This window comes from Callithrix jacchus, chromosome 7 (assembly GCF_049354715.1).
Source record: "Callithrix jacchus isolate 240 chromosome 7, calJac240_pri, whole genome shotgun sequence".
Classification (NCBI taxonomy): domain Eukaryota; kingdom Metazoa; phylum Chordata; class Mammalia; order Primates; family Cebidae; genus Callithrix; species Callithrix jacchus.
The window spans coordinates 48555212-48577572 of NC_133508.1; the positions used below are offsets into that span (position 1 = coordinate 48555212).

Sequence of the window (22361 nt, forward strand, 5' to 3'; positions counted from 1 at the left end):
GCCAGCCTAGCACATGACCCACCACCCACCCCCAAGAAAGGGAGAAAGTGGCCAGCTTCCAGGGTCAGGCAGGTCCCCAGTGGGGAAGTCCTCTTTGCCCAAGGTTTGCAGGGAGCTGGCCTGGCAGGCTGGTCCAGGCCAGAGCTGCCTGGGATGGGCAAGGCTAGGCCTGTTACCCTCATCTAGGGGTTCAGACACCTGCCTGCCTGGGATGGCAGAGATGTTTAGGATGGACCAGGGGCCCAACCCCAGCAGCCAGCAGGGGCCCCAGGAAGAAGGCAGGGCTAGAGGCTGGGGGCCAAGGAAGGAGGGACAGCAGGAACCCCAGATGGCCACATTAGATGTGTCATCTCAGGCTGGTGACAAACCCATGCCAGACAAGTGACAGACACCAACGCTCTGCCGGACTGGCCTGGACCCCGGTCCCTCATGGTGCTTCTCACTCCCTCTCCTAGACACCCTGGGCCCCCGCTGTTGTCCCATGTTGAGGGAGGGCCCCCACCTGTCTGATGTTCACCCCTGCCCTTCCTCTCCAAGATGAACCACTGCAGAAGCAAAGCTCCCCCCCACCACAGTGTTAGCTCTAAAAAGTGACCTTTCAATAGAATGCCCCCAATGCAGTCTCTTCCCACCAGGACGAAGGGGACGCCGAGGGCCCCCGAAAGTCCTCTCCACCATCCTCTGAACAAAAACGCTCCCCCTTCCTGGGCTTCTCCATCTCCCTCTGTGCCTCAGTAGGCCAAGCTGCCTAGGGCTGCCCTGGGCCCCTATTTCTGCAGCAGCCTCCCTCCACCCTGGTGGACGAGTATCCAGCTCAGAAGCAAGCCCCTGGCCTGGGGTGAGCAGCAGTTTCCTGACATGGGTGCCTTTGCTGGTTTCTCTGCATCCCAGCCACACAGGCCGGCAGCAGCCTCTGTGAGCCCCGTGTCGGGGTGAGATGTGGGAGCCAGAGGCTCTCTCTAACCTCCTGTCTCCTGGGATGTAGCTCCTGGCAGCTGGCGGGTACTCAGGACATGCGCTCTGGCTTGGCTGAACCCCGTACTGCCTGGCTCTGCCACTACCTCTCGCTGAGGCCCCTGTGAGCACAGCCAGCCAGGGCAGTGCAGGGCCCCACACATCAGTGCTGCCTGGGCTCTAGCATCTAGGATGGGAAGGAAAGCCAGCAGCTCTTCTCCCCCACTTTCCTGGGCAGGGCCCTATGGGGCTCCATCTCCCCACACCTCCAAGATGAGTGACTCATAGTGAGGGCAGAGTGGAGGGTCGAGAGGGAGAGAGCTCAGGAGGGGGCAGGTGATGCTTCCCAAGCCTCCAGCTGCTCTGATCAGGCTGGAAGGAAGGCAGGAGCTCACACTCCCTTGCTGCTGGGAGGCAGACTGAGTCACCAAGCACCGAAGCCTCACTGGAGCAGAAGGGGATGGGGAAGGCGCCCTCAGGGTCAGGGGAAGGATCGACAGAGGGCAAGGCATAGGGTGTCCGGGTAGCACCAAGGGGGGCAGGTGGGGACAGGGCCCTTCTCATGGGTACATCTGAAGTGGGCAAATGGAACCAGCTGCTCGTCCTGACCCGCTGTTTCTAGAACTTCTACGTGGGGCATGGCAAGGGTGTGGCAAGTGGCTCTGGCTGGACACGGAGTGAAGGAGGGCAGCCTGCACTTCGGTCCCACACACCTTGGGACAAGCAGCAGCTATCAGGGTGGGGGCTGTCCTAGGTTGCATGGAACTTTAGACCTGGAAGGGGACCAAGGTCCAAGAGGCTAAGAGACACGGTGAAAGCCCAGGTCACTCACTCGCTGGGACCAGACAGATCCAGGGCCCTGGTTCCAAGTTGGAGCCCTTTCCTGCCCAGCAAAGCCAATGCACACATTTCTGTTTCAAAGCAGAACTTTCCACAGCCTTGGAGATTGCGCCTGGCGCCTTGGGCCCCCAGTACCACAAAGGCCCCCTGCTGTGGAGGATTTGAGCCATACATGGCCCACTGGGCAAGGACCCCAAATGGCTCCAAACCATCACCTTTGGGGAACAAGGCCTGGACGCCAGGCTCACCACCCTCCAGGGGAAGCAGAGTGGAAGCGGCTTCATGGCCTGGCTGACCCACCTAATGGGTAGGATGTGTGTGGCACAGGGAGGGGGCCTTTCTCTTGCAGGGACTGAGACCCCAGAGCTCCGAATGTGTGCTGAAGGGGAGACAGGGCAGGTGCTCTCGGGGGATGAGAGGAAGGGCCTGGGCCAGAGAGGCCCGGACGGCAAACCAGTCCAGGAGAGTGGTGGTGCGGGCAGCAGGTGGCGGGGGGACTCTGGGTGGTGCGCACCCGCCCTCCCTGCAGCCCGTCTGCACAATCCCCTTGCTGAGGCCAGCAACGGCGACCATGACGAGGACATGAGGGGACTAATTTAGGAGTATTTTTAAAACGGTGGCCCTGGAGGAGGGCTTGAGCGGTTGTCAGCCATCTGGAATAAGGAATTACAGTCACCTCCCTAATCCTATATTCCCTAAACCCTAAAGCTGGTTACCGTGTGAGGAACAGGCAGCAGGTGGGTGGGGGTGGGGGGGCTCTGTTCCAGAAGGGGGCAGAGCCCAGGGAGATGCCCACAGGCCGGGGCAGCACCCCCAGAGAGGGGGCCGGGCCTCGGCTGAAGAGCCCCATGTCCTCTGAGCCCACCCAGCTCCCCCACCCAGCTCCCCCACCTGCTCACGCACACTCGCTCCCTGGGCCGCGCCGGCTCGCGCAGGGGCCGTCAGGTAAATTAGATCTGAAAGCTGACAATTTCTGACCATATTTCCTTGATTATTTCAAACAAATGCACAGCAGCCGCTGTAAGGAGATTAAAGTGACATAAACGTCCCGAGTGGGAGGGGGGAGGGCAGAGGATTCAGGTCACCCCCATCCGTCCCCCGCCTGACAGACGCTATATCGCTATCCAATCCAATAAAAAATCCCCCCCTTTTGCTTTAATTAATTTTACAGCTAGCTTGCTTAATTACTTTCAATCAAAATCCTCCTGCCATCGCAAAATTAGAGATGGTTGAGCTCCATTAGCCTAAATTCTTCATTTCCATATAGAAAAGAGGCTGTCTGCAGAGCCAGCCTGGGCCCCTGGCAGGACAGACGCCCGTCTGCCCGCCCGCTGCCAGCCAGCCCACCCCTGGCTTCTGCTCTCCGGCTATTTCTGGCCTATGCGTGTCCCCTCACTCTCCTCCACCACTGCTCCCAGGACTGCGAGGAGCTGAGGTTCAGGAGGGGTACCCACTGCCCTGACTTCCCAGGATTCACTCGGGGACCGCAGGGCTGGCTCGGTGCTCTCCACCAGGGCCTGCAGATTTTGACAGAAGGATTGAAGGATTGGCAGATTCTGGGAGCCCACGGCCCTGCAAGGGCCCCTGCTACCTCCAGGACAGAGCCTAGTCCCATGTGCCCAAACCTGAGGCTGGCAGGTCTCCTGGGCCATCTGCACCACCTGCCCCAGGAAGGGGTCTCTCTCCCGCAGGGCGGAAACACTCCCAGCCCTGAACTTCGGCCCCTTCGGTACAGACCCCTGGAGCCAACGCCACCCAGGGTTCCCTCTGCTGATTCCTGGTTGGAGTCGTGGCTCACCATCAGGGCGCTCTGGGGCCAGCTGTCTCAATGGTGCCACCAGGCAATGTGGCAGCCCCCACATACTCTGGCATTCTTCTAGGGGCCACCCATAGGGCCCTCCTCCCCATCCCATAGCCCTGGTTCCCAGCCTGCAACAGCTGCACCTCCACCCCCAGCCTGAGTCGAGTGGGTGATGGGTCTGGGCTCCATCCACATCCTGTGCCTGCACTGGCACCCTTCTCCCCTCCACCTGCCTCATCCTCACAGTCCCCAACCCCAACTCCGGAAGTTCCACTTCAGGTTTTCCATACTACAGCCCCGAGTACCACCATAGTGTCCGGGCCCAACCTGGGCTCCAGCTGATTAAGGATCTGCAACAGGATGTAGGGATTACAGTAAAACCTGGCTCCGGATCTACAGGGGCAGCAGGCCAAGTCCTGGCCCCGGGACTCTCCTCCCCTCCCCTCCCCTCTAGCATCCCCACCGCCTCCTGGCCCCAAACCCAGCTGCCAAGTGAGGGAGGAAGGTTGAGCCCCTTGGTCCTTCGGGGATTCCTGGCTGGACACTGGAGGGTCCAGACTGACAAGGGGTGGCATTAAGGGCTCAAGCCAAGTCTGGCAGAAAGGCTGGGGTGGGGTGGGATGGGGAAAGGGAGTAATGACTCAAGTCAGCTCTGGACCCTTTATGCCACCTGGCTTCCTTCTCAGGGAACCAATGTGAAGGTGGGGTGTCTTGCGCCTGACCTCTGGGCAAAGGCTGAGCAAGTGGGCAAGAAAGTGCCCTAAAGGCTAGGAGCACCCCCTCCAGGCAGAAGGCCTTATGAGGCTAGATAGCTCTGGGGTGTGAGGCCGGCTCTAGGGGCTGGGGAAGAAACTGGACTTGGACCTCCAGGGCCTGTCTTCTGGACACCAGGGACGCACAGGTCAGTTTGCAGGCTCTTCACCGCACCTGCTCTAAGGATGAACCCAAGTCCCCTCCTCCTGGCTTTCCTGAGTTTCTCAAATATATCCTGAGCAGCTACTGGTACCTCCTCCTCTGCCCTAGGGATTCTGGGAGGATGGTTTCAGGTCTTGGGGGTGCAGTGTCACCAGCTTCAGCAATCCTGTTCCACATCCCACTAGAGAGCACCGATGGTAGGCCAACTTTGGGCTAGAGGAGGGTGTCCAAGAAGCCACACCCTGGCTGAGCCCTGAGGTCAGCGGGTGAAGAAAGTGAGGGGCTGGTGGGTGGACGGACTCCCTGCTGAGCCCAGCTGGACCTCCTGGGCTCTGGTTCCATCAAGCAGGTCTGAAGCCTCCCTCACACGCTCCCACCTATGAGTCACCAGCAATGGGGATTAGGAGGCGGAAGGCAGATGAATCCCCAGTCTTTGGGGACCTATGCTGACTTTCTGGGTGTGCTCCCTCCCACTGGGTCAGGACTGGGGCCTCATCCCCATTTTCTTTCTTTCTCTTTTTTTTTTTTTGGAGACGGAGTCTCACTCTGTTGCCCAGGCTGGAGTACAGTGGCACAGTCTCAGCTCACTGCAACCTCCACCTCCCAATTCAAGGGATTCTCCTGCCTCAGCCTCCCAAGTAGCTGGGATTACAGGCATGTGCCACCACACTTGGCTAATTTTTGTATTTTCAGTAGAGATGGGGTTTCACCATGTTGGCCAGGCTGGTTTCAAACACCCAGCCTTAAGTGATCTGCCCGCCTCAGCCTCCCAAAGTGCTGAGATTACAGGTGCAAGCCACTGTGCCTGTTTTGTTTTTTTTTTTTCTTAAAGTCTTTTATCCATTACCCTCATTGCCATCCTCACCTGACCTCCATGCTTGGCCCAGGTGGGTCGAGGTGGTGGAAGGGTGGATGCAAGGGCATGTATGGGGGTCAGTTACTCAGAGGTCAAAGGGCACAGCCTGGACCCTACTCCACCTGCCAGCCAGCCCACCTGGGGCAGTACCCGCCTCTTTCTGCATGCTGCCCCTTAGCGGCAAAAACTGCTCCTTCAACTCAGGCCCTGGCCACCTCTCCTCCTACACAGCTTTCATGGGTCCAGCTGACATTGCACTTTCTCTGGGCAGCCTCTTGGGACTGTCCTCTCCCTCTGTCATCACGCACCTTGTCCTAGTCTTAACACTTTCGTAGTAACTTGTTTAACTAGCCCTCTGCCTGGCCAGATTACAAGATCCCTGGGATGAGACCACTGTTTCAGTGCAGTGTCTGGCCCAACAAATATTTATTGAGTGAATGCGGAAAATCCAGTGCTTCTTGAGTTCGTTGGGGCAGTGCTGGGCCCCAGGGACATGGCCTGGCTTCTGGACTGAGCCCCTCAGGGCTCCAGGAACCTTTCCTGTCTTAGAGGGTGGGGACTCCCTGGGTGGGACTGAGTGGAAGCCTCCTCTCTTGGGTCTCCTGCCCTCTTGAGCCCCAGGCTCACCTCCAAACGCCCTTCACGGGGCTCTGCCAGAGAACAAACGAGGCCCCAGTTGTTCCAGCATTTCTCAGCGAGAGGAGCAACTGTTGCCGGCCAGCCCCTTTCTGAATAAATCCTGCAACTGTTTGCAGTGAAGTGCGACTCTCCCTCCACCTCCTGTCCCTGTCCCAAAACGAGAAAAGGAGATTGAAAAGAAGATGGGGGGAAATCCCATACCAAGCCCCACCACCTCCCCTACACCCACTTTCAAGTTTGTCTGAAAATGTTATAAACATAACACACAGGGACAGCCACCTGCTGCCCCAGACAACTGGGATGGCCGCAGCCAAGGGCGAGGCTGTGAGATCAGGACCCAAAAACAGGGGGTGAGGCAGTGACGGCTGGAGGGAAGTGGGTGGAGCGTGGGGACAGGGGAGAAGGGGCAACGGGAAACATCAAGGTGGAGTAGGCGGGGCAGAGGGCAGGGGTGCACCCAGCCCTGCAGGGCGGAGGGAGGAGGGTCTGTGGAAGGACAGGAGGGCCCAGGAAGGCTCCTGGAGCCCCGGGGCAAGTTGGGGGGCCAGAGCTGCTTCCAGTGGGGCAGTGGATAGGGAGAGGGGCAGTAAAGGAGGGAGAGAAGTTGAGCGGGGAAGAGGGAGCGAGGTCTATTAAAAACCTCTCAGTGCATAACACAAAATGTCAGGGTTTATAGCTTCATTCTTGGCTTTGCCGGGACTGAGAACCCTGAACAGAAATGTCACCGCTTGTCATGTTTAATCACCTGCTGTTTGTTAACACCTTCCCTGCAAGGAGCCTGTCTCAATCTGCCCCTGGGCCCCCAAAGGACTCGGAAATAGAAAACATCCCGGTCTCCTTCTCTGGGCTCTTGGCCCTGCCTGGGGGCTCTTTGGCTCCATCTGAAGGCCTCCCGAGGAGCCCCAGAGTGACCCTTGCTATCAGGCAGGCCAGGGAAAGGGACCCCACAGGGCCCTCTGGAGTCCTGGTGCACCTGGAGTGGCGGGGCCGGGGACTGCCATCTCCTGCTTCATATGCCTGGCTGTCCAGGCCTGTCCATCCACTCCAGCTGTTCCACTCGGGCCCCCAGCCCTGCGGGCATGAGAAGACAAATAACGGAGAGCCCACTCTGATCTCTGCGGCCTGGAAGTCACCAATCTGTCTGCTTCAACAGCCACTGCCACATAACAGCCAATATCCAAAGCCACCACCCTTCCCGTTACAATCCGATCACAGCATCTGGGTTCTGGCTTGGCTCTCTAAGCGTTGCTTTCCTGGGTTGTTTAGACTAGGAATTCTCAGCCCTACTGCCCCACGTTCCTTCCCTGGGTTGGTGTGGGGGAAGGGCAGCGCAAATCTTCCCCACCTCGTAAAGCACAGTACAGTCTACACTGTCAGAGAAGCTGGTCTTTTCTCAGATTACACCCAAGCAAAGACCCTGGCAAACTCAATACAGCCCCCAGGCTAAAATCCCACCTGGGCAGCTGGCTGCAAAGCAGTGAGTTTCTCCTGTGGAGTTCCCAAGGCAGCCCCATCGCTTCTACTAGCAAAGAAAGCCAGTGGGGATACCCACCGCTGAGCTGAGAATGGTCTCCCAGCAAACCAGGGGGAAAGGTCCCCATCTTCCATCCCCACTTTTCTGTGTAACCAGCAAAGTCTCTGCTTACACAGAAAAGTATCCAGCGAACATGCGTCGTGAACCTGTCTCTTAGGAGAATGCCCAATCCATTAGACATGCTTCCTGAAGGGCCCTGCGTCCAGTCCGTCACTTCCATTTCACCAGAGACAAGTCGAGGGTGCTCCAACCACCTGCAACCCTCCCCTGCGGACAGACAGATGGGAGCTCTGGTTTCCGTGGAGATGGACACTCCGGATGCCTCTAGAAAGGGAGGCTTTCCCCTGGAAGCTCCAAATTCATTTGCATCAACAACTACATTTGACCTTGAGTCCCTGTGGCCCAGGGATGTGTTTGCAGATTACAGGTGGGGTACATGTGGGGTCCAGAGACACCGGGGATGTGGGCCAGGCAGCACGGTAGATGCCCAGGGCTGGAAGCCTGTGTGTCCCCACCCCATGCTGCCATTTGCGTACTGTGCTAGGGGGCCCTGCACCACGTCCTTTGGCGTTTCGCATTTGGGAACAGACCCAGCAGTATCTCTGGACCTCCAGCTTCCTCACTTAGGAAATGGGACAGCTCCTTGTCTTCCTTCGAGGGAACTGATGAGGAGAGATGGGAGGCTAGGTGTGGCTCTCTCGGAAGGAAGGCACTGATAAACTGAGGGGGGTGCGGGAGTGAGGGGCTGTTGGGGGGTTGCCTTTCCGTATCCTCTCCAGAAGCCCGGGGGGGCGGGGGAGAAGGCCCGGAGTTAAAGGGGTGTGATCACAGCTGCAAGCCCTTTTCTAGGCCTCGTCAAGCTTCCAAGCAGTGCCCTGCCATGCCTTGGGGGTGGTGGTGGTATGAGCATGCCGGGCTCAGCACATGTGCCTAGCGTAACACAGCAGCCTGGGAGCAAGTTTTGGTATCGCAGAGAGGATTTAGTGGAGCCAGCTGTAAGTCCCCCTCCTGGACTGAGATATAGTCCATTCAGGAGGTGCGTGGGCTCTCTAGGACCCTGCGGGTGGGCCCATGTCACTTAGCCCATCCTCCTGCCTCCAGACAGGGCTGACTAACCCTCACGGTTTGCCCAGGACCAAGGTGGTTCACACACAGGGGTCTTTGTAGTTCTGGGCAAACTGGGGTGGTTGTTGACCCTTCTGTGAGACTGCACGATGCTGACTCCATGGTCTGCGGGCTGGGAACTCGGCCCGGAGTCTAACTCGCATCTGCTCCTGGGGCCCACACTCTCGGGCGTCCGAAATCCTCTCTTTCCTGGGTGAACTGAGGACAAGGCCTCTCATGCCCGTGGAGGCCAGCCCTGAGCCTCTCCCATCCCCCGTCAACATGGTGAAACCTTGTCTCTACTAAAAATGCAAAAATCAGCCAAGTGTGGTGACGCTCGCCTGTAATCCCAGCTACTCAGGAGGCTGAGGCAAGAGAATCGTTGAATGGGGAGGTGGAGGGTGCAGTGAGCCGAGACCACACCACTGCACTCCAGCCTGGGCAATAGATGAACAGACGATCTGTTTTGAAAAGCTGGTTCCCATCATTGAGAGGGACCCTAGGCACACATGGAATGTGTCCCCCCAACTCAGCCACCCATGGGGGAGCTCAAGAGGAACCCCCAGCGCGGGACCTGGCCCAAAGGTCGGGAGCCTCCTAGAAGGGAGCTGTCTTGCCTGAAACCCTTGGATTTATCAGATGAGCATGGCCCCAGCCAGGCCCCCTGGCACAATCCTTCCATTAATTTACTATTGCATGGGAAATTACTCCTTACCCAGGAATATAAGTTTTCATCTTATTTTAAGTTAGATTCTTAAAGCAATTAACAAGGCATCTGGCGATGATTTCACCGTGCGGCCCTGCAGGGGAGGAGGCCCTGGCTCTAGGCCCCAAAGGGGAGTCTGGGGAGAACCAGGAGCCCTAAACACCTGTCCTGAGTCCTGGGAGGGAAGTGGGGGGCACACTGTGATCTCTGATATTTGCTGTTTGTGGAAAAACTCCTTCCCAGTGCCACCTGCCCCATGAACCCGCTGGTGACAGTTGCTGAAAAGCCTTGGCAGCTGGGGCTGAGGGAGCATTTTCTATTTTTAATTGTTTGATCGGAATATTAACTCATCTAGGCCCAGTCCCAAGATGCATTTCCCAGCCAAAGGGTTCCCCCATTTCCCACACCTTCCTCTTTCTCTTTCTCTCTCTCTCTCTCTCTCTCTCTCTCTCTCTCTCTCTCTCTCTCTCTCTCTCTCGTCAGAAATCAACTTTGAAATTAATAACCAGAGAGACAGACCTCGGAGAGTTTGTGAGGTGCATGGCATCAGAGAGGAGGAAGGCTCCTCCCCACCCCAGACCTGGGAGCAACCGCTGCTCTTTTCTCTCTGAGCCACTGATCCTCAGCCCCCGGGCACACATCGCCTGGCATTGCCATGCCCACCTGAGCCCCACCCAGCCTCCCCCTGTCCACTCCAGAAAGCCCCCCTCCTCTACTCATTCAAAAATCTTGAGGGCAGGGCAGAGAGGCTGGGGATACCCAGGAAGCTCCCAGGAAGGACAGGGAGGGGACGCTGGGAGTGAGGAATGTGTTCCTGGACTCAGAGGGGCAGGGAAGAGGCTGACTTTGGTTTCAACTTCCATGTACCCGAGGAAGGGAGCCCACAGGGGCAGCTGCCGGCCCATCCTGTAGGCAGCAAGTCATACCACCCGCCTCCAGCTGGTGTCACTGGGGCCTGAGGTGGATCATGCTGCCAGGAAGAGTATGCTGGGGCCAACCTGACCCCATGGCCCCCACCTGACCCCTTGCCAGGAAGGGCCCCCCATCCAGCACAGGGGCCCATGGCCGCCTGGCCGTCTTCTCTCCTTACATGTCCTTGGCTGCATCCCCGCACTCTTCCCTCTCAAGGTCACAGGGCCATCCACACCAGGAATATTTACTCACCAGACTGCCACTGTTAGTAGCACTCACCACAAATATGCTTTCTGATAAAGTTGGCAGAAAAAAAATTCTAGAGCTCAAACCAATGTCAGAAATCATCCCCCGCCCCTACCAAGGGACCACCAGGAGGGGCTGGAATGGGGTCACCCAGCAGCTGAGGGCTGTCCTGGGGGGGCTGGGATCACACTCCCTCTCCCCTTTCTCCTTCCTGTTTTACTTGGGACAGTGCCCAGGGGACCAAGGGTTGGGGATAGGTCTAAGCCGAGGACTGGGTTTTGGGGTTGCTTAGGCCTCTGGAGGACAGGTAGGTTGGCTGTCACCTGGGCTGCCCCCAGGCCGTCTCACCTCACTGCGCCCCTCCCCACCCCCTCTCTTGGTGCACAGGGGTTTTAATGTTTTTATTACCTGTTTGACTCTCAGCCTTATTGCTTCTCCCCTTAATGGGGCCGTAACCGTGGAAACGAGGAATAAACGGCCACCAGAAAATGAGATGATTAAACAGGTCACCCTGGCAAACAAACTCAGCCGAGGAACCTCTGGGGGTGGGGACGCTAGTCTGCCCTCCCCCACCCGTGGCCCGGAGGCCTGGACCAGGTCCTGACCACTTTGCTTCATCTCTAAAAGGATGGGGGCAGATGCCGTGGGGCGCCCCCTGCTGGGCAGTGGAGAGCTGGGTCATCCTTCTGCGAGGCAGCCCCTGGCTTTCTCTGGCCTTGAGCTCCTGGGTTGAAGGGGTGGCAGAGAGGGAGGCACTGGGCTAGAGGACGGTGAGGATCGCAGCTGCGGAGAAGAGGCACTTCCCAGTAACAGAACTTCCAGGACTCTCTCCCAGCTGGCCTCTGGGACACCTCCTGCTCTCCTGCTGAGCCAGGGTACCCCCGCTCTTCCCCACCCCCCCCACCCCCACCCCCGCTTAAAGCTCGGCCAGCTCCTCCAGTCTCCTGTTCTCACCTAGCACAGTCCCTCCCAGGGCCCCCTTAGCTCACCGAAAAAGCCCTGTAAGAAAAGGCTGGGCCACCCAGCTCCCGCCTTCTCCTCCAAAGCCAGGCAGGGCCCCAGCCTCAGCCAGGAAGCATGGAGAGAGGCTTTGGGAAGGGTCTCAGCAGGTTTGCGATCATAGCACTGGCAGTGCCCCTGAAAAGCCTGAGGAGACCCCAGAGACAGGCCTGTGGGACATTCTAAGAGCAGATGCCCTGGCCAGGGGTGGCCCACATACCCCCTGGCTCCTGGCTGGCCCCCGGTATGGGTGTATCCCCATCTTTCTGGCCTTACTCCCTGCCCTGGGTCTGTCTAGCTAGAGGGATCCCCAGAGTGGGGAAGAGAATGAGAGGACTGACGTACAGTGGTGAGGTCAGCTCGGGAAGAGAGACCAAGGGGAGAGGGAGATGGGCAAGGGGCGGGTGGAGGAGGGCCTGGATTGCCCTCTGCTGCAGCCCTCCTGGTCCCAGGCCACCATCATGGTTAGGAGTTACTGTGGGTTCCATTCAACCATCCCACTCCTGTCCTTTCTCCTTAGGCCCCCTGCCCCTTTCATGTCACCCCAAATCCCAGCCTCACTCCTGTCTGTAAACCAGGCTCTAGAAAGCTCTCAAGGAGCTACAACCCAGGTCCCAAGGGAATCGGCCAGCATTTCCTGCCTTCCTCCTTCTGCCCCGACCAAGAAGCCCGGGAGGCACTTACGAAGAGGAACATCCATCAGTCAGTTCCACCCGCACTTACAGCGGGAAGGCGTGAGCCCCAGCCCCTACCAGGCCCGGGAGGAGGTGGCAGTACAGCAGCTACCATCTAATGGTCAGCTTTAGAGTGGCCGTGGCGGAGGAAAACAAGGGCCCCGGCCCCAGCCTTCTGGGGATCAGGGCACATGAGTCCGAGTGCTGGGTCCTGGCACAGTGATGTCACAGGTCTACCCAGAGCCTCAGAGAAGCAGGCTACAGCCAGCAGCTTCTCTCCTATCTATTTCCAGGGCCAGCGGGTGTGAGGCTGGAAAGGCTGCATGGGGCAAGAAAGGTAGCAGAAGAGCCTGGCTTTAGGGGCTGGGTGGCCTGGGTGAAAAGATAGAAAAACAGGGTCGCACAATGGGAACCTGGAGTTCTGCTCCTGGAGGGGAAGGAGGATGAGGCACAGAAAGAAGGGACTGGCGAGGAGTCTAGAAAGCCCAGTAGTGGATGGACATCCCTTAAGGCCACTCTTTCCCAAAGATCCCTGGGTCCTGGCCCCGGCTCCTCGGTCTGGCAGGACAGCAGGCCGCACCTCTCCCTCCACTAGGCAGATGCTGCCAACACAGGGTCCAGGCAGTCCTCAGTTCTGCCTCTCCTGCTGCAGGAGTGGCTCCGATGTTTCCTGGGTTTCAGGCCTCGCCTCCTGCATGGGGCTCTTCCCCAACAGGACACCATACGTCCTGCTGAGTCGAGGGTATCAGGGTGCTGTTCTGTGGCCAGGCAGCCAGAGGGGTGAGGGCTAGACCACCAAGCTGCTGTCTTGCATGGGGGTCCTGGTGAGGCTGCCGTTCCTCCTCTGCACACTGGGGCTGCCTGCCCTCTCCTGCTGCTCCAGTTTCTCCCTAGTCTTGTTGTACTCTGGCCCAGCTACCCCAGAACAACTGCTGCTTGCTGTGAGGACCCACAGGCATAACTGCTACAGTGTGACTTCCTTCCCCCTCTGAAGGTGAGGAGGATGAGGAGGAAACAGAGTTAGAGATGGTGGCATCAGCCAGGGTGGTCAGGGTCTAAAAACCAGCTCAGGGCTGGGTGTGGTGGCTCATGCCTGTAATCCCAGCACTTTGGGAGGCTGAGCACTTTGGGAATCTGCAGCTCAGTCAGATTCCCAGGGGTACCGACCAGGCCAGTAGAGGGGTCTGCCTCGCACCCACACTTAGGGCCTTTCTTGGAGAGGAGAGTGAATAGGTCCTCCTCGCTGGTTCCTACCAGGGAAAAAGGGCCCGGGGCAGGGGGGGGGGCGTCTCTCTAGGGAGACTTTCAGACCTGCTCCTCTGCCTCAGCCTCCTGGTGGAGGGGACAGCTATGCTGGGCCTTTCAGCCTCAGCTTGCTCTGATGTCTTGCCACTAGAACCAGGGCTAGCTCAAAGGGTCACTTCCCAGCCCAGAGCTGTGCTTTCTACTAAAGGAAAGGTCCAAATAACACGCTCCTCACCTTGTCCACTCACCCCCTACTCCCGCCCGCCAGGACTGCCCCACTGAACAAAATCAAGTTGGGAGTCACACAGCCGATGACTGTAGGTCTTCTGATGCCTGAGTCCCTCCAAATGCCACTAACCAGTGCACAGCACAAACTTCTGTTTGAATGGTACCAGGAAACTCAGGACTTCCGAGATGGCCCATTCTGTCCCTGGCTCTGACAGCTCCTTTCTGCCGAGATGGCCCCAGATCACCTACCCCTGCAGCAGACTGGCAAAACCGGTGCCCAACCTGGCTACAGGGGCTGGCCCCAGCTTAGACTGGTTGAGTGGGTGTATCTGGCCAAGTCAAGGCTGGAGGAAGGAAACTCAGAGCAAGCTGCTCTGCCCTGACCCTGGCATGGAATCTTCCTCCAGAACAGCACAGGGACCTTCTTAATCCCCGGCGCCTGCTGGGTTGAAGGTGTAACCAGAGCTAGCGAGGTTCCTAGAAGCCTCCGCACTTGGCAAGGCTCTGGCCTTGACCTGGCGGCTCATGGAAGGTCTGATCTGAAGGCGGCTGACACTCTGGGCAGGGGCCTAGGCAGCGCACATGGGGCTGGGTTGGGGAAGCCAGGCTCTTTGCTCCTTGGGCTCACAAACCATCTGGAAATCTGTGGCCTCTCTTCTGCCTCAAGACGGCATGCCCTCAAAGCATGGGGCTACTGAGAAATTCCTCAGGAAAATGAGCCAGCCTGGCTCAGCTTCTGATCCCACCCTTCCTGGCCTCCCCACAGTGGAGGCCTGGGCTGCCTGAGATGGGGGGGTCTGCTGGTAATGCAAGGGGGTCCTGGCCTGGAGCCCCAGCAGGAGAAAGAAGCAGGCCGGGCTTCCTCCCACTGACCCGCCTGGATGACAAGGCTGTAGCCACAGCGTCACGTGGGCAGCACTGTCCCTCACTGGCTCCCCCTGCAGTCCATGGCCGTCCCTTTGAACTTGCCCTCTTGCCTCTTTGGCCTTGACCTTGCAGAGCCTAACTTGGCTCCACCAAGCCTAGGACAGACCCACCCCTTCGTCTAAAGAAGAGAAGGGACAACTGTAACCAGATCCCCACCGGTCAAAGGCAGCTTCCTGCTCTCAGCTCCACACGTGCTTCGCCGCCATTTTCACCCCAGCTTCTAGTTGAGTTCAGGGCCTGGGAATCAGCCTGGTGGGGCCTAACCCTGGGAGCTTCCCAACGGCAGAATGGATGTACCTGTGTTTGAAAGCTTCCTCCCTTCTCCCCTCCCCCCTCCTGGCTTCCTCCCCCAGGGAAATCACTCTAAAAGGGCCTAATGGAACTATGTCCTCCTCTCTTCCTCTCTCCCCTCCCTCCCTCCCTCTCTCTTTCCTTTTTTTTTTTATTAGCATTTGTGGAATTTATTCCCAAACTCTCCTAATCTTCCGTACACAACCATTTGATTTGCATAACCCAACCCCCTCTCATAAAAACTGGCTGCTAGTTTAATTAAAAAATGTAAATTTGCTGTCATCTCGGGGCCTGGTGAATTAGGACGACATCGGCATTTTTTATTGCTAAAGACGTCCAGATTGATCCAGCCCTTGGCTGAACTATGGTGGGGGAAAGGGAGTCCACACGGCCCCTGAGGGTCCTGAGGTCCTGCTGTCCCCTCTGGAGAAGGCTTGGTGGCCTTCCCACCACTGACTTCCTTATGGCTGAAGTGCTTTAGGACCTGGATGTGTCCAGGGTGGTAGGGGGCGTTAACCTACAATCAGATGCTCAGTAGGTCCGTGGTGCAGCAGCCCTTCGGGGCCTGTGCCCCTGGCCTTGAACCCTGTCAGAGAGGCCCTCGGCTGAAGCTGCCCATGCTGCCCCTGAGGAAGAGACCCTCACTTCACCAGCCACGAGCCCTGGCCAGAGACAAGGCTCTAGCTGTGTCCCTCCCACGTGCATTCTGAAGTTGAGGGAGCTGTTCCCAGCTCCTGAAGATACAGCATGGAGTCAGCCCAGGGACCAGCTCAGAGGGGATCTCAGCGTCCTCAGCTGCTTCCTTTTTTTGGTGAAGTGGGGGGAAGAGTGCTTTTCTTCTGAAGTTCTGAGATTATAAGTGAAACTTCCAAGTTCAAAGCAGAGACAGAGATGGTATCACCAGATGACTCCTCCAAGAAACAGTCAGAACTCTGTCACCCTGGCCTCCCTTCTGAGTGGCCAGAGTCCAGGCCTGAGTCCCACTGGGAGTGCCCTACTCCAGCTACAGGAGGGACCAGCTGACCTCAGGGGCCCTTTTAGCTTCTAGGAAAAGTTTCCAGAGCCTTCCCTGGAGTGCTGGGAGAAGTTGGTCTCCCTAAGGCCCAGGAGAGGCGCCACAAAGGGCTCTGCTACCTGCCTCCTGCCAGGGCTGGGAGGCCTGCACTCCAGCCGGGACACCTTAAGGGAGGGCTTTGGCATACTGTCCCCACAACAGACTTGGAGGGACTGGATGGTGGATGGCAGGAGGATGGATGCCGGCTCCAGCTGGCACCCAGGTTAGCAGGAGGCAGACCAGAGGGCCTGCCTTCTAGCTCTGCAATGCTCAGGTCCCATGTGCTGGCCTGTAAGCAGAGGCTCACCTGCCTCAGGCAGGGGGTGGTGCATTGCCACCAGGCCCATCTCTGAGGTCTGCTTCTTGGCTGGGATGGGTGGGGGCCCCATTTCTGAAGTTAGGGGGTGGGGCCCGAGAGGGAGGTGATGAGACACCCATTGGAGGTGGGGGCCGGCAGGTTCTCCATGGGAGTGGTGGGCAGGGAGGGGCAGGGTGGCAGAGATGGCAGGCCGTGGCCCTAGACACCTTTACCACTTCGCCCAGCAGGGGGTGTCACACCCTTCCTGGGCACAGAGGTAACATGGCCCTCGACGTCTCACCAGCCAAGATCACAGCTGGTGTTACACAGTCCTCAAACTCTGTGAACGACACCCTCCCCAACAAACACAGGCCCTTCTTCACCAGCCACTGTGCGGCCCATCCTGGGCCCCTCAGGGCTGCCTCCTGTCCTCTCTGCCAACTCCCCTTTGACCTCAGAAGGTCAGATATCAGCTCATGGATCCCAAGGGCCGATGCCGTGAACTTAGGCCTATTATAAACAACAGCACTAACAGCCACCAGCATCACCTATCCTATCAATGAACCAGGAGGGTTCAGAGATCAGTCTCAATGAATGATCCGGCTGTTTGTTTTCAAACGTTTAAGAAGACAGCTGCTTTTGTCAACCTAGCTAGCACGTGAAACCAAACTTTCGTTTCAATAGCCAGGGCCCATGGGAAGCCTGAAGAGCTGATGGAATTACATTAAAACCAAGAAAACACCAAAATCTCAGGATAGACTCTGCCCCAGGCCAGCACCAGGCATCCTGGAGCCCTAGGCCTTGTCCCATGGGAGGCCCCCAGAACCGAGATGCCTAGGCTGAGTAGTCGGTCTGGTCCATCACCACTCCCCAGGGTGGGGGCTAGAGAGTGGGGTGGGAGAGAGTCCGGGGCCCCTCGCTTTGAACTGATAACAGCCACCTCATCCCACAGATTCTCAGGTGAAAAATACTCATTAGCCATAATAAGCAGCTTGATCATCCGACACAGCCTTGTCCCAAATAAATTAAATTCCTTTACCTTGAGACAGTCGCCCCGAAACCAGACTAACCACCTTTCCCAACAGGACGCTGCTTTCAAAAACTAAACCACCCCCCACTAAAAAAATAAAAACACCCCACAGCCAGACACACAAAGATCTTTGCAGAGGAAAAAAAAGACACACACACACACACACACACACACACACACACAGAAAAAGGACGAAGCCATACAAAAACACGGAGAACAAAAACCCCACAAAAACCCCCTAAATCCTCTCCCTGGGTGCCCCCCAGCTCCTGCTCCTCTCGGCTCTTTCATAATGACAAGCATCACATTACTCACAGCCTCTAAGCAAGTGGCAAATAACAACAACAACAGCCTCAGAAGTCGCGATCCCGAGGCCCGGGCGCCGGGAGGCAGCCGCCCCGACCCTCCCGGCCCCCACCCGGCCCCGCCGCCGCCTCATTGGGCTAAAAATAAGAACTTCCGTAAAAGAAGCGAAAGAAAAGTGAAAGAGCCACCCCTGCGTTCCCACCGGCCGGTACCTGTTCCAAGATCCATTCTCGTTTCCTTGGTCCCAAACTCTTCGAGGAACGCCGCCAAGGGAAGACCGGGAGAGAAGAAACACGGGGTTAGCGTCTCGCGGGACCCCCGGCCGCCCGTCCCGCGCGCCCCCCGCCCCCCAGAGCGGCCCGTCCCGGGCGGGCGCCGAGGCCGCGGCGGCGGAGAAACTTTCTCCTCCGCGCCGCCCGCTTCTCACGCTCGGCCCCGCACGCGCCCGCGGCTCCGCGCCGCCCGAGTTTCTCCAACTAAGGCAGCAACTCTCGGCCGGCGCGGCCCCGGCTGGGGGAGGCCAGGGCCAGGGGGACCCGCGAGGCCCCGGGGCGCCGCCGTCCCGCCGCCCGCGCCCCGCGCCAGGGTCGCCGCCCGAGACCGCGGCCCCCGGGCCTCCCCCGCCCGCGCCCGGTACTCACCATAGTCGGAGAGTCGAAAGCCGAATTCACTTAAATAATCAACTTTCATAATACTTAATTAATGCCTAATTGCAACTGATTACTCCCCGAATAACAAGTTGTTTTAAAGCCCTGATGTCATTGCTCCTGCCGGTAACACTCAGGGTAACAGTTTGGCAGGAGGGAGCGGGCGGGCGGGCGCGGCCGGGGGCGCTGCCAGGCGCCGCGGTGATTGGCAGGGCGGCCGCGGCGCCGCCTCCTCGGCCCGGCCCGCGCCGGCCCCGGCAGGTGAAAGAGCAGCGCGCGGCCCCGCCGCCGCCGCCCGGTGCGCCCGCCCGCTCCCTCCTGCCCGCCCGCCGCCGGGTGCCGGAGTGAATGGGCTCGCGCTCGCCCGCGCCCCCGCCGCGCGCGCCCCCCGCCGCACCGGCTGGGCGGCCGGCCCCATTGGCTCTGCGATTCCCCCAAACCTCTGGCTCCGGGAATAGGGGGCGGGGACTCGCGCTCGGGCCGGCGGGAGGGGGCCCGGCGCGGTGCGGAGAGCGAGGCGCGAGGACGGCGCCCGCGGGCACGCGCTCACTCTCGCCCGCCGCCGCCGCCGGCCACGCGCGCTCGCACGCTCCCAGCGGCCGCTCCAGCCCCGCGAGCGCGACCGTCGGCCGCCGCGCGCGCCCGCCACACGCCCCGCGCGGCCGCGCCAACTTTTCCGCGAGGGCGGGCGCAGGTGTGAGGCGCCGCGGGGCCGCGCCCGTCGGGCCTTGCGCCTGCCTGCTCCTCTGCGCGCTGTCTGCGGGCTCGGGGCTCCTAGGGGAGCACAGGGATTTCGTATTCCCCTCACAGCAGGGGCCGCTCTTGGGGCTGGAGGAACTGGAGTGCGGGGCGGGGCGGGGCGGGGCAGGGCGCAGTCAGGCCCGCGCGCTCCCGCAACACGCGCGTCCCCGGCCCTGGGCCCCAGGAGCGCCAGTCTGGGACACGCACTGGAGTTTCCTCCGCTTTGCTTTGGTTTTGCCCTTAAAACGGGTCCAAGGGCCCTCCCAGAACCTCCCCGGTCCCCGGGTCTTTCTCCCCACTCCTCCCTCAAAGTTGGGCCACGTGCCCGGCAGCCAGACGAATGGGGATCGGCCCCCCTTCCCCCACAACCCCCACCCATGATCCCGGCCATCGCTGGAGCTTCCTCCCCTCTTCGTCCCTCTGGCCACTACCCTAGGGAGGTCGCTCAGCAGAGCACAGGCACCATCAACCAGGGAGCCTGAGGCCCATCCCAGCTCCCCCCACCCCGGCCCTGGGGCTAGGCCCGTCCTCTTCAATGTGGAATCTCATTTCCCACCAGCCCATTGCCAGCCAGGTGCTTTCTGCTCCCCTTGCTCTTCCGCCTTTTCTGCCAGAGAAGCAGTTTGGGGGGGGGTCTCCCCACTATGCACCGTGCACCATGGGACATCCCCAGATGTCCCTGCTGCAGCCATACTTTTTGAGAGTCCTTAAATGTTGGTGACCTAAATGACCCATCAGGCTGGAGGGGCTCAAGGAAAGAGGCAGTGGGGTGAGCAGGGTCTTGGGCAGTCTTGCTAAGGAAGGACCTGGCTCTCTGTCCCTTCACCCATCGTGCTGCCCTCCCCACCTCTCCCAGCCCTCCTCTTTCAGGAGGGGCCACACTGCCTTCCGATGAGGGGAGGGGAGCAGGGCCCAGGCTCTCCCTGGTCTTTGGACAGCATCCAGCAACATGGCACTGGCCTATTTTTGCAATATTTCTATTTTGCAAAGGGAGGGGCCGGGGAGGCCTTAGGGCAAAGACATCAGGGAGTTAACAATCTACTCTTTCTCCTACTTTCCCCACTTTTCTCCTTTTCTCTGCTTGCTCTATAGTTCTAAATGGCCACGCAGGGAGCTGAGCATCCCTCCCTCCGCCACTGCCCTTCCCACTGCCTTCCTGACAGTCCCCACTCCTGGCTGTCTCACAGCCCCATCGGCTCTGTGATTCCCCACCCACCCCTACATAGGAACAGCAGCTGGAGTGGCCCAGAAACTTTACTGAGCTGCCCTTGGCCCCAAAACCCCGAATAAGGGAATAGAACTACCCCAAGTCTAAGCCTGGGAGTCTGACTCCCGGCACAGGGCACCCAGCACAGAGGACCATGTGCTGGAATCTCAGAGAAGACACCTGTATCCAGGACCACTGTGGGGTTCACACCTGCCTCTGGGTGCTGCCCCCATAACTCCCCAAAGCAAGGAATTGTAACAACAGGCTTGCAGCTCTGGCTGGTGACAGCAGGTGACCAGTCCCCACCCCAATCCTGAGCCTCTGCTCCCCTGTCTGGGCTACTGGGTATAGCAGGAAGCTTGGAGACATGGGGTAGAAGAGGTGATTTCTGGGTGCATTTGAAGATGTCTGCACAGATGGGGAGCTCCTTGCATACTTGACCCACAGAGCCGCTGGGTGGCTCTGAATATCTTTCTGGACTTCAGCTGAGGGTGGTCAGAGCCTGACCTCTGAGGCAGGTGTGGAGGGGAAAGGTGTGCCTAAGCAGGACCACCTGGATTGGCCACTCAGTACCTCAGGGCCTTGGGCGGAAAGGACAGAACTAGAGCTTAGAGGACAGCAGCCAGCGGTGGAGGGAGGTGTGGGGATGCCTGGAAAGCTTCTGCCCTGCCAAGTCCCTGGCCAGGCAGCCAGTGCAGGCTGAGTGGGCCCTGCCCAAGAGTCAAAGGCCTTCAGTGGAGGAGCATGGGTCAGAGAAGCACCGAAACAGGCCAATTTGGTGCTGGAGGATTTATGAAGGTCGGGGAAGGCGGAGGCTTCGAGGTCTCGGGATGTGAGTCAGAGGCTGTGTCCCGGAGGGGTCCCCAGATTATGCGCCCCCCCTTCTCTGTCTCTCTCTCTCTCTCTCTGAGTGTATCTCCTCCTACCAAGAGGAGAGGCATCTTTTGAGGCTATGGCTCATCTTTGCTTTAAGGAATCCGACATGTTGACACCTGAGACCCCAAAGCCAGGCCACAGTGAGGACCTCCATGCCTGAGACTCCAAGGGTGGAAGCCCAATGCCATCATCTCTCCTGGTCTCCAGGCCCCGGGCCCAGAGCCTCCAGCTCCTCCTGAGACATCCCACCGAGAAACACAAGAGTGGAAGGCAACCCAGTGGTCTCCCCAACCTTGGCTCCCCACGTCAGCATCAAGGAAAGCCATCTGCCCTTGCCGTCATGCTGCCATTGCTGGTTCCCGTTCCCCCGCACCCCCAGGTTGCCCACTCACTCTCCCTCCCGAGCCTGGGGCTTTCTCACTCACCTGCCTGTTTACACACCAGGTATCTCATGCTTTATCTGCTCTCATTTTAAATTTGTAACTTTCACATAAACTTGAACAAAGCTCCTTTTGTTCTTGCACCCCACCCCAGGATCCCAATAAACTGGTTCCATCTGAGGCGACTGGGCCAGGGCATGGAAGCCTTGGCCAAAGGACTGCGTGTGCCTGCGAACAAGCATGTTCGCACCTGCGAGGGAGCCCGCGTGTTTGCATGTGAGCTCGCTCCCGGGCTGATGGAGGGAGGGTGTCGGGAGAGCCGCGAGCCAGTGAGGTGGACAGGAAGCCTGGGGGCCGAGGGCGGGCAAAGCCAAGACACTGAGGCACAACCACGGGCATGGGAGGTCGGGGGCCACAGACAGGGCAGGGGGTCAGCAGGATGAGAAGGAAACAAAGGGGAGAGAGGAGCCACAGAGTGGGTGGCGGAGCGAGGGCCGTGCCGAGTGTAAGGCAGACGCAGGGATTGCATTATGGCAGGAGAGGGGCTGGCACAGCCTCGCGCTCGGCCCCGTAATCCTGTTAGCCAGCAATCTCCATTCCGAAAGAGCTTCATTTCTTTGTGAATATTTGTAAACTAGATATCTAATGGAAAATTATAGGAAAATTATAGTGAAATTCATGACGGAGAAATCCGATTATCCCTAATTCAATTATGCCATCTTAGCCCACACAGCACAGTTCCCATTTTTTTCCCATAAATACCGATGCCAGGGGTCCCGGTAATCAAATAAAATTGAAAATCATCTTCCCATTAAATTCAATTAGCCGCAATTTCTAAAGCCTATCAGAGATTTTAATTACTAAATTATAAAATTCTCCAATGCTAAATTGAAACCAAAAAAATTGCACATCCTTATATTTCAGAGAAAAAAAAGGGCCAGCAAAATCCTT

General features: G+C 58.6%; 1 protein-coding gene across 6 annotated transcripts in view; it reads right to left on the reverse strand.

The window, feature by feature from the left end:
• Positions 1-22361, reverse strand: part of CASZ1 (castor zinc finger 1) — a 159811-nt gene that overhangs the window by 35838 nt on the left and 101612 nt on the right. For 3 of the 6 annotated variants that reach the window (XM_078330363.1, XM_078330367.1, XM_078330362.1), the window contains exons 1-2: positions 18201-18354; positions 17772-17810 (exon numbers count right to left, since the gene is read on the reverse strand). In XM_078330363.1, the coding sequence (XP_078186489.1) occupies positions 17772-17810; positions 18201-18249 (88 nt within the window). In that variant the 5' untranslated portion in view covers positions 18250-18354. Of the gene's footprint in view, positions 1-17771; positions 17811-18200; positions 18355-22361 lie in introns of those variants that run through there. The other 3 variants (XM_078330366.1, XM_078330364.1, XM_078330368.1) reach the window with 1 other exon arrangement.